At 39.3% G+C, this 12,016-nt stretch overlaps 1 protein-coding gene across 3 annotated transcripts in view; it reads left to right on the top strand.

Annotated features, from left to right (window-relative positions):
- BTBD9 (BTB domain containing 9) overlaps positions 1-12,016 on the top strand; it is a 160,966-nt gene that overhangs the window by 83,194 nt on the left and 65,756 nt on the right. For all 3 annotated transcript variants that reach the window (XM_053382924.1, XM_053382923.1, XM_053382925.1), the window contains exon 8: positions 8,698-8,887. In XM_053382924.1, the coding sequence (XP_053238899.1) occupies positions 8,698-8,887 (190 nt within the window). The remainder of the gene's footprint in view (positions 1-8,697; positions 8,888-12,016) is intronic.

Below are 12,016 nucleotides of genomic sequence, written 5' to 3'. Positions count from 1 at the left end.
CTAAGGGTATAATTTTCTTCGTTGTTTGCAACTGGGTACTTTTTGTTCAACAGTCACACATAAAGAATGCATTAGATGAGTCACTTGTGCAGAATGGCATAAATATTGTATTTAATATGAAGTTAGAATGCTGAAGAAAACAAAAACAATATGATTATATTAATGCTTTAATGACATGCAGCCAGAGACTTATTTACAAATCTGAGTCTGAGGTGTATTTTTATAATTCAAATCAAAATAAACAAGTTTTCTTAGCAAGCTAGATATTTGTTCACAGTTCTTATGCTGAGCCTCAGAAAGTCATGACATTGGGGGGGGGGTGCTGCTGCTGCTGCTGCTGCTGCTGAAACAACATAGCCCAGTCTCAAAATTTCCCTTTATTTCTGAATTCTCTGAAGGCAGAGCTTAATTTGAATCAGATGAGAGACTTCAAATCACTATTCAGTATCAGGGCTCAACTCTTGGAGATATGAAAAAGAGTGGTTTTCAGCATATTCAGAGTGTGTCATGTAATGGCAGAATATTCGTAATTACCAGCCCCACATCTGGTAATAAACAAGGAATGGGTTTTCAACACTAAAGGTTTTATTTTTATTTTTTAAATTATTTTTATTCAATTTCCAATACAAGATTTAAACATACATTTTCAGTATTATCACAAATACATAATTTTGACTTCCTTCAGCTCATCCGCGAATCTTCCGTTTTCTAATCTTCTATCCACAATTCTAAATTTAACATTGCCTTTTATTTTAAATAAACCTATTCCCTTATTCCCTTTTTTACAGTGTTTCTAATATTATTTCTTCACAAAACTTCCTGTAAACCCACAAACATTATTTACGTATCACAAATGCTTTTCATATAGTCCACAAATTTGCTCCAGTCCTAGACTGGAACAGTAAAGATTATAATATGAAGCGATGTTTGAGATTTTCTGAGAAGCAGAATGTCAATCCCTAAAATAAAATATTTGAGCCCTGTCATATGCATTTTACATATCAAACATGGTGTGTGAGGTAAGGGGAAACCGAGTGCACACCAGGGGAAACATTGCTCTGTTTGGTCATAGTCTTTCTATCTCCTTTCCTCTGAAATGGCTTCTGAGTTTTTCCCCACCCATGCCTGGCAGTGGACAGATATGTGGGCAGCTGGCTTGGGGTAAGCGGATGAGCACTTTCTGTGCCTAAGAGTCTACTTTTCCATTCTTGTCAGTACTGTGAAGCCTATTATTATGGAGGAAGTTCCATAGGAGGGTCCATAGGAAGTTGTGCCACTTACTTCTCAGACATAAAAAGGACACAAAGGAACAGGGTATCATGTTGTACAGCAGCCTGAGCAATATTACTTTTAAGGATTGCCTTACGTGCCTACTCAACCTCTTTGATCTGCAGAACTGGTACCTTCACAAGTGCCATATAATGTCTTTTCGGCATCTGCTTGATGCAGCCACACAGAAAGTCAGACTTGTATGCTTTGGGAACTCCCAGGCACTATCACTGTACTGTTTTGTTGTTGTTGTTGTTTAGTCATTTAGTCGTGTCCGACTCTTCGTGACCCCATGGACCAGAGCACGCCAGGCACCTCTGTCCTCCACTACCTCCCGCAGTTTGGTCAGACTCATGCTGGTAACCTCGAAAACACTATCCAACCATCTCGTCCTCTGTCGCCCCCTTCTCCTTGTGCCCTCCATCTTTCCCAGCATCAGTGTCTTCTCCAGGGAGTCTTCTCTTCTCATGAGGTGGCCAAAGTACTGGAGCCTCAGCTTCATGATCTGTCCTTCCAGTGAGCACTCAGGGCTGATTTCCTTAAGAATGGATGCGTTTGATCTTCTTGCAGTCCATGGGACTCTCAAGAGTCTCCTCCAGCACCAAAATTCAAAAGCATCAATTCTTCGGCGATCAGCCTTCTTTATGGTCCAGCTCTCACTTCCATACATCACTACTGGGAAAACCATGGCTTTAACTATATGGACCTTTATTGGCAAGGTGACGTCTCTACTTCTCAAGATGCTGTCTAGGCCTGTCATTGCCCTTCTCCCAAGAAGCAGGCGTCTTTTAATTTCGTGGCTGCTGTCACCATCTGCAGTGATCATGGAGCCCAAGAAAGTAAAATCTCTCACTGCCTCCATTTCTTCCCCTTCTATTTGCTATTTGTACTGTTTTAGATGCCTGCTAAACACTCTTTTTTTTTTTAAGGAAGCCTATCCATACACATAATTGTTATCTGTTTATTATTGATCATTGTTTTATATTGTTCCATATCTCTCTAAATAAATATTTTACTATACTTCTGCTGCCATAGTCTTCCACTTGTATGATTGGAGAATTAGAATGGTATATTTACTTGCCTGAGTGTGAGTATCCCCTACAGTACTAATTATTGTACTGCAAGAAGGCATGTTGTGCCTGGAGATGGTGGCCAGGAACCTTTTCCAAAGATTGGTGAATGAAAACATCAGCTGTGCTTCACTAACATCTCACAGCTGTCCAATTTGTGTTAGTGAAAAAAGAGACTGCTTATAAATTACCGTACCTTCTAGAATTCTGTGTTACTGGTGGCTCTTCTGCTGAACCAAAAAAGGAAGTCCTATAGAAGCACAAAGGTTCAGTAAGTTTCTTATGCTGCCTTGAGGGTTTTGGTTGTTGGAACTATTTCTTAGCAACGTTCCCCACCCTCCTTATATACAGAACTGTGTGCATCTCTATCTTTCCAGGTTGCTTTCAGTTTATTGTCCCATCTTTGTACTACTTCATAACACTCCAAGGGACAAAACAGTGAGTAATGGGTGCAGAGCAGGCGATGGAGATAAAAAATTGGATGTCCTTGGTTATCCTCTAGGGAATGCTTCCCTGAACGATGAATCACTGTACCCTTATTTGTGCATCCTCTTGTGCCGTAGGAGAAATTGTTTAAAATGTCGGGTAAGGGAAAAGATGAATAAATAATCATTCATTTGTCTCTTGCTCAGTGGCAGTTATTATAAAAATCATTTAAACATCTAGCAAAGGGAAAAAGTCAAATCAATTTCTTAGCAGTACACCTTGGTGTTGTGAAATATTACTGTGCCTTTCACTTAGTGAGGCATCCAGAAGGTGCTGTTCCCTTGTCCAGTTTAATGTCTTTTCTGCATGAAAGCCATTGCCACCCTGTTTTTTCTTTCCTCTTTAAAGGTTAGCTGTCTTTTAAATTTGCACAGGTTTTCCTAGCAACAGCTGTCGGCTTTTCAGTAAGCATACCCTTAGGAAATTATGAAAATTTTAAGACCATCTAAATAGTGCTGGGACTTCTCTTCTACAGTGACTATGAGATACATGGCCAGTTTTATTTACCACTATACATTTTTTCTCTGGATCTACAGACCTGTCTTCCTAGTTCATATTTGATTTCTTCTTTCCAGACCAGTAGCAAAAGCTGATCTCAGAGGCCTTTAAAGCACCTGTAGCTTTTGAAAGAAGGTTCCTCACTGAGTAGTTCATTAATTCCCACTTGTACATTCTCAGATTCGAAACCTCCATACTAGTAAACAGTAACACTGGACATTTATATTGTTTAATTCCAATATTCAAGGCACTTTACATTTTCTTTTAATGCAACAAAATATACAATAACAGCAAGAATGTGCTACATTTATTGTTGGGCTGGCGGGGGCAGGTGGAACATAGCATTTATATTTAATGATTGTACATATTATGAAATCATTTCAATTTTTTCTTTTAATTCTTATGGAAAGTCCAGGATTATTATCTCCACATTGCAGGTAGGAATGAGATTCAGGGAATAGGCTTGTCAAAAGACACATAATGAGATCATAATTGACTTGAGGCTTAAAGAAGGGGAAATTGCTGAAAAACCCCGGTGACTGAACTTTACTAGCTTTCTGGGAAACCTAGCCAGATGGGCGGGGTATAAATAGTAAATAATTAGTAGTAGTAGTAGTAGTAGTAGTAGTAGTAGTAGTAGTAGTAGTAATTTTGTACTGCAGGGATGGGGAACCTCATGCCCAGGGGCACAAATGCAACCCTCCAGACCTCTCTGTCTGGCCCACAGGACTCTGCCCAGACTCTACCTCTTCTTGGCCCCGCTTTCCTTGAATGACTTTGCCTGGCTGAATTATGTTCTTGAACCCTAATAGCTTATCCACAACTCTGCTTCCAGTAGTATTTCAGTTGCACCTTGATGTCATTTTGTTTGGTCCAGTCATTTCTTATTTCCACCCACGTTATGTTTGTCATAGTCACTTAACTTCCTTATTAACTTCCTTTAAAAAAACCACTCAGGCACATCTCTGGGTTAAGTCTGTAGACCTACAGCAGTAAAAATTACCAGGCCAAAAAGAAAAAAAACCAGTGAGGATGGGACCCACTCTCATATCATCAGAGTGACTTGAATGTATGACTGGGAGCCAGGAAGCCATACTTGGCACTTAATCTAGTTCTCACAGAGCCAGAAATGGATGCACCTATCCCTAAAGTTGCTACAACATACTCAATGGCAGACAGACCTTCCTCAGACTGCTTTGTGGTAAATGTATTGATGCTATCTAAACTGATCTTTTGTTTACTTCCCTAAGAATGCAGAAATCTTAGATTAAAGGTACTGTTCAACTGTGGCATTTGGAAGTTTTTCTTAAGGACTAACAGGACTGCCTTTGTACTCGATTTCGATAACTCAAGAGTCTAGGATAAACTCCCACCCCCACTTCCAAAGGCAGCATGGATTTTATTGCCAAGATACGGTCAAACTAGACATGATAGGAAAATACTGTTTCTTGTTCATGTGTTTATGCATAAAGCGAAGAGCAGTGTTTATGTCTTACTTTAACGTGAAAAACTAATATTCACTAGATGTATAAATGAGCAGACTTGGCGAAAAGCAGCTTACAATGTTCCTAAAATGAAGGGGATGAAGGTTCAGATCCCCTAACCTGCATGCTGCTTTTCATGTTTTTGGTTTTTTTGTATGTGTGAATTGGACCGGCATATGAATCAACAAACATGGTTGTCTCTGTTGCATCTATTTTGACCCACAGACATTAAAAAAATAACACTAGTGCTCTACTTTAACATTTTGTAATTTGTTAGAAGGAATAAGTACTGCCATTGGGGTTCTCTTTGTGTAGGGCTGAATAATAGTGAGGAGATACCTTCAAATTTGGTTTAGCAGTCGTAACCCCAGTGATCCTGAGTCAAATAACATCCCCTGACTTTTAAAAAGTAGTAATATTAGAAAGAAACTAAGGTGGAAAATACTCAGGAGAAGATATATGCCTGAGCGCAATTTTTCCCTTCACTCGTTTTTCATCAGGTATCATCGGAGACAGTAAAATTACATGTCATCTTATCTTCAAGTATAGTTAATATAGATAGTCTTTAGGTCATGTCCTGGAAATAACACTGCCTTTTAAAACTTTTTTTGTGTCAAAATCAAATATATTGGCAATCTGTTGGCCATAACCTGTTACAGGATAAGAGTCAGGAAGAGTAACACACAAATCATATCCTTCTCCCTCACCCCCTGCGGTTCCCGCTGCTGTTTCTGCCTTGGTCCATTTTAAAATTCTGCTTGCTTCCAGAATGTCTGCATTTTGTTAGCATGTGTCATTTTACATTCTATGGCAACAATATGCTAAACTTGTGCAGAACTGTTACGTGCACAAAGAATGAGAACAGTAATTTTCACCCTTGTATCCCATTCTTGTTTTTCTTTTCTCTTGCAGCATGCATTACTTAGCTAGTTGAAGGACAGAAGAAAAAATGCAGAAAAACATAGAAACAAGATACTGTTGGTTTTGGCAGTCCACTTTTATAAACAAAGTGACACAAATTGAGGCAGAAATTCCTCAGGGATAAGAGAAGGGAACCAAAAGACTGAAAATGCAGCACAGAGCAAAGTCCCTTCCAGATGGTGTTTTAAATAAATTTATCAGGCGGGTATGAAAGACGATAATGAACATTCAGAATGGGGAGTGGCAGCCTTCCCTTGGGAGCCAAAACAACATGGTACTTTCTGTACTTTGCAATTATTTGATTGCCGTCTAATTTCCCAGTGTGCAGAACAGTACAAAATCAATTTCTGTCGTTAATACAGCATATATCAATAACTTTATTAGAGAATGGCAAGTTGAACAATTGCTTTGGTAAATAAATAAATAAATGAATGAATAAATAAATAGCATTTGTGTTGAAATGGATTATATAATACATAAACGTTGAAACCAGATTTCAAGAACACATCCTTAAAACCAATCTGCACATCAGTAAATTGGAATAAATTAATTTGTGAGTAATGCCTTCAATATCCTAAAATATATACTAGCTACTGAATACTACAAAAATTCCAGTGTGGTAAATCTTGATGGGCTAAGAAAATATTGGTTGCAAATGCTTTGATATAAAATAGCAACAAAACAATTGTTATAAGCTTTAGCTTTGAAATACCTTATCCCCATTATGAACCCAAAGGAAAGCATTTGATTATTTAACCTGAAACAAGCCATCTGTACATTTGAGCAATATTATTATTTATAAAGCTCCATAAGCGTGTCTTGATTTTATTGTATATAGTTTTTAAATTGTTCTGCGCTGCTTAGGGAGCCTTGTTGTTGAAAGATGGGCTGAGACTTTTAAAAAATAAATACATAAACACTTTATACAATAGAAAAAAATGAATTGTGAGGAATTATGAGAGGGAAGAGAAGGATCACAGAGAGGCAAGAAAGAGATGAATATGAGGAAAAGTAGATATATTTATTTATTTAAAGTCTGCAGGAGCAGAATGCAAAATAGGTCTGAGGATGGATCAGAAGAAAAACAGTGGAACTATCTAGGTGTTTGGGGAGAAAACATTTTTGTAAGGGAGACATTTGTCTACCATGAAAGGAAAGGTGGTAGACCCAAGTAACTTTTTCTTCACTGTCGGCTTATGTCAGACTATAGCAACATAATTCAGGTCTCAGTACTAAAGGATTCACAGCATTTCCATTCCCTAGTTGCTTATGTAATTAGGGATTTGTGAAGCATTAGCTTCAAGTTCTCCATGGTTGAAAACATTTTGGAAAGACACACATATAATGTTGGTGTACTTTATAGTAACATCAGACAAAAGGGCTCATGTAGTGGACAGCTTCCATGATGACCGTGACTGTAACACATGCAACAGGAATAAAAGTCATGAAAATAATGTCTGCTCCCTCAGGAGGTTGTGGACTATCTTTCCTTGGAGGTTTTTAAGTAGAGGTTGGATGGCCGTTTGTCTTGGATGCTTTAGCTGAGATTCCTGCAATGCAGGGGGTTGGACTAGATCAGTGGTCCTCAACCTGTGGGTCCCAGATGTTATTGGACTACAACTCCCATCATCCCTGAGGTCTGGTCGATGATTCATAAGAATCTGTGCTGCCGTCAAGAGTCCCTCAACTTATCTGAAACCACAACTGAATGGCATAAGTAGGCCTGGGGAAAACTGTAGTGTTAGCAAGTGATCTTCCAGCACTCAGGCCCACTTGAAGAGATTGCAACCAAGATCGCCTAAAACAGTTTGCAATGAAAGGTTCACTAGGCAGTTTAAATTATTATGTGGAGTCCACCAGTTCTAAAGCGGCAAGTGTTGTGTTCTTGGATCAACAGTGAAAACAATACACTGCCCAATGCTGTAGCTTCTTTATTGCCAGTACCACTGCTTTTTTTAGTCACTGTGCATTAGGAGTTCCTTTGAAGGTTGGTTGGCGTCTTGTACACCTGCTTCTGGCAACTCCTGCAGCCAAACTGGTGCCAAAAATATTACTCTGGTTTCCTTTGGACCACATCAGTGAGGCCAAAAGGGAGTCATCATCTGGGCAGCCCAGGACCTCCATACACACCACCCAGGCCTGCACCCTGGAGAGTGTTAGCTATTTCACTCCTCTGATGCTGCGTTTGTGGTTGGTGTAAATCACATACCTGTCTGAGAAGAGTGTGGGAAACGGAGGACAGTCTTATCTCTTCCGCTGTATGTACTTTGTAATGTACTTTCACTTTTACTTCTGCTTGTTGTTCTCTCGGAGCTGGAGAGAACAAAAGCCATTATGCTTTTGTCTGTGCATAGTGTGTAAATAAATAGTAGATTAGCTCTGCGATGTCTCACACTTCTTGCTGTGTTATGCGAGAAGTGTAGTGTGCATATACCATCTGGTATTTGTCGCTAGAAGCGCACTGGAAGAGAAGGGAGATGCCTTTTCCAGAGCTGCGCATACCGGAGGACGCTCAGAATTTTGGGGGCTTGCAGGCACCCCCAGGGCGTTTTCCACTTGGGTGCTGCTAACACAGTGGATTCACTTCACCCCTGGAGGTGCACTCCATTGTCTCTCAAGACAGACGGGTGCCAACAACAACGAAAAAGTGCATTGCCATTCCTGTCCTGGTCTACAATTCCGTGTTGATCCTAATACTGAGGTTGTCTGCTTTCAGCAAAACAATTGCTATGATATTAACCTGTCTAAATACTTATTTGCAATCCACAATTTTGTTTTATAATTTTGCTTTGGAGTTAAAGGTTCTCTGGCCTGCCCTGGTTCAGACAGTTCTCCCATTCTTATACATTATTAATCTATGCTCTGAATCATCAGCCCATGTGTTCCTGCTTATTTTTATTCTTCCCCAGAAATAGAAATGGATGGTTGTCTGTGCCTGCTTTTGATCTCTTTCGTATTTTAATTTTCAGTTCCCACTGAGAACGTTGCAACGGTCGCAGACTGTGCCAGTGTGATTGAGGGCGTAAGCCGAAGTCGCAATGCCTTGCTGAATGGAGACACAAAGAACTATGACTGGGATTCTGGGTATACATGCCATCAGCTAGGCAGTGGTGCTATCGTAGTGCAGTTGGCACAACCTTACATGATTGGATCAATTCGGTAAGATTTCTTTTTTATGAAAAGCTAGTTCACTAAGGGGAAAATTCATGCCTCCTGGATACCTTCCATATACAGCTTCAATTTCTTTAGGCAGCATTTGAAACAACACCATGTGTTAGTTGTTAAGATAGAGGATGGTGTATTTTATTTATAAATCTTTATAAGTTATCTTTATAAGTTAAATAAATAAAGGTGTGTGTGTGTGTGTGTGTGTGTGTGTGTGTCATGTAGAAAGGTCAGTTGCTTTTCCTTGCTATGGAAATATTCTTCTCGTGCTGCAATAGCATGCAAAACATAACTTGAAAAACAAATCATGACACACATTTAATATTAAAATAGTGACATAACTTGTTGCTGGGGATGTGTGCTATAACAGAGTGCTATAGATAATTCTATTATTATTATTATTATTATTATTATTATTATTATTATTATTATTATATTACTATTTCTGCATATTTATCACAATCTGCATAGCCCCCAAACATGCTTCTGTTAATCTACCTTGTTCAGTTTTTTTATTGCTTGATATAGTTGGAAATCATAGGCTTGGAAGACTCAATTAGTGCCGTTTTCAGTGCCTGTTGACTGGCTACTTCTGTGTTTTCTTAAAATAGACTCTTAGATATTTTTTCCAGCTTACCTCCTCAACTATGAGGTTTATGGGGCAATGGGTATATTGGATAGAATGTTGGTGTTAGACCAAGGAAACATGGATTCAAGGCCATGAATCTTACCATATGATCTTAGATGGAGAAATAGTAACAGCAAGGGTAAAAAGGTAAAAGGTAAAAGTAAATGACCCCTGAAAGTTAAGTCCAGTCACAGACGACTCTGGGGTTGTGGCGCTCATCTTGCTTTACAGGCCGAGGGAGCTGGTGTTTATCCGCAGACTGTTTTTCTGGGTCATGAGGCCAGCATGACTAAGCCGCTTCTGGCGAAACCAGAGCAACGCACGGAAACACCGTTTACCTTCCCGCCAGAGCGGTACTATTTATCTACTTGCACTGGTGTGCTTTCGAACTGCTAGGTTGGCAGGAGCTCAGCATGTCGTGGGGATTTGAACCGCCGACCTTCTGATCAGCAAGCCCTAGGCTCAGTGGTTTAGACCACAGCGCCACCTGCGCGGGTAGGGAAGCCTTTTCTTTCTGGGCGCCATGGGCCAGTAGTGGAATGGGGGCAGAGGCAAAACAGGGCAGAACGGAGAATACATTTTGTGTGTGTGTCATAGGCTAGTTTTTACACACATATCCCTCTCTGCCCTCCATCCAAGGAAGCAAGAAGAATCAACAGAGTTCAAGGCACATTCCAGCCAAGCAAATGCACTCAGAGAGGGTGTGAAGCATGACCAGTGGGGTGGAGTTTGGGGGGGGGGGAAGAATTTCAGGAGCCAGATAGAGAGGCTTGGAAGGATGCATTTGGCCCGTAGGCCTGAGATTCCCCCTACCTGCCTTACAGGATTATTGTGAGGGTAACACTGCAGTCAGAGCAAGTACACTGCTCTGAGCTCCTTGAAGGAAAGGCCAAATAATGCACTAATATAATTCATATGTACTACACTACTTTTATAAAGATAAGTTGAAATATTCAAGATGCGTTATCAAAGAAACATGGCAAGAGCTTTGGACAATTCCAAAATCCTTAACTCCAAACATGAGATCTTCAGAAGGATTCCCCATGGATGTAATATTTTGTTTTTTAAAAAAAAACAAAAACAAATAAGACATCAGAAAACGCATCCAGAACAGACATTCTGTAAAATAAGCTATTATATGAATCAATATCCTTTTTATAAGATCAGATCCTTATTTTAATTCCTCACAATTCATTTTTTCAAGTGCTTAGTGTATGTATTTATTTTTTAAGTCTTAGCCCATCTTTCAACAAGGCTTCCTAAGCAGCTCAGAACACTTTAAAAACAGTATATTTTAAAATTAGGAGACACTTACGAAGCTTTATAAATAATAATACTGCTCAAATGTGCAGATGGCTTGTTTCAGGTTAAATAATCAAATGCTTCCCTTTGGGCTCACGATGGGGATAAGGTATTTCAAAGCCAAAGCTTATAACAATTGTTTTGTTGTTTTAAATCAAAGCATTTGCAAAATCCTTGCATTTAGTAATGCATTTCTCTGTCCCTTACGCTTTTGGTATTAAGACACTTTCATAAGTGAGGGATAAAATAAGGTATACTCTTTTCAAGGAGACTGTTTTGGCTTTTTCTGTGTGCTTTTGGGAAGTGTTGATATGCCACATATGACAAGATGAAAAAGAGAAGATATCTGAAATTACAGTACATCAGTGCAGGTGGATGAAACTGCAGATCTCCCTACACTTGCAGGGATTAGTGAGAGTGAAACTTCACAGGCAGGCATTTACGGCTTACAAGTAGATCATTGACCTCCTTGCTAACTGGATATGGCAGCTACTAGTGACATACAGGTTCATTTTGTCACAGGGAAGTTTTTTTATTTCTGAAATACCTTCTATATTTGAAAGTAAATATATTCGCAGATAATCAGTTTTACCACCAACACCCTCCAAACAAAGCTGTCAGGCAATGCATACATTTATCTTGTAGTCCCTCCTCCCCTTCCTTACTTCATTAGTATAGATTAACTCCTCAGGTTTGCTTATAGTTAGAGAGCAACTTTCGTTGCAAAAGGCTTTGCAGTCTTTATATTGTTGGTCCTGACAACAGATATATTTCACTACTATATCAGATGTATTGATAAAGGAATTGCCGACGAAAGCCTACCACATTGTTTAGGGATTTGAATTATTGTAATCTAGTGGTGTTAGAGTCTCCAGGGAGTACTGATCAATGCTGCTAAAACAAATGCATCTAACTTGTGTGGTGCATCTAGACTCACATGTCACCCTAACAACTTACTGTCCATACATGGTGGAACTTTGGCTTCTCCTGCATCTGTTGCACAGCACAGATTAGGCTTCACAGATAACTGCAGGATTCTGAGCAGATCCAAATGTATCTTCTATTTATCACTAAAAGTTATCAGGTGAACTTCAGTGTAAGTAATCTTAATATTTTATTCTACCCCCCCCCATATATATATTGAAGTACTTTTCTTTGTGATATTTTCATGATTTTCACACATAGATTTTGAT

This window comes from Podarcis raffonei, chromosome 3 (assembly GCF_027172205.1).
Source record: "Podarcis raffonei isolate rPodRaf1 chromosome 3, rPodRaf1.pri, whole genome shotgun sequence".
NCBI classification, from domain to species: domain Eukaryota; kingdom Metazoa; phylum Chordata; class Lepidosauria; order Squamata; family Lacertidae; genus Podarcis; species Podarcis raffonei.
Note: the sequence above shows the minus strand (reverse complement) of the source record. Positions and strands in the feature narration are given on the sequence as shown.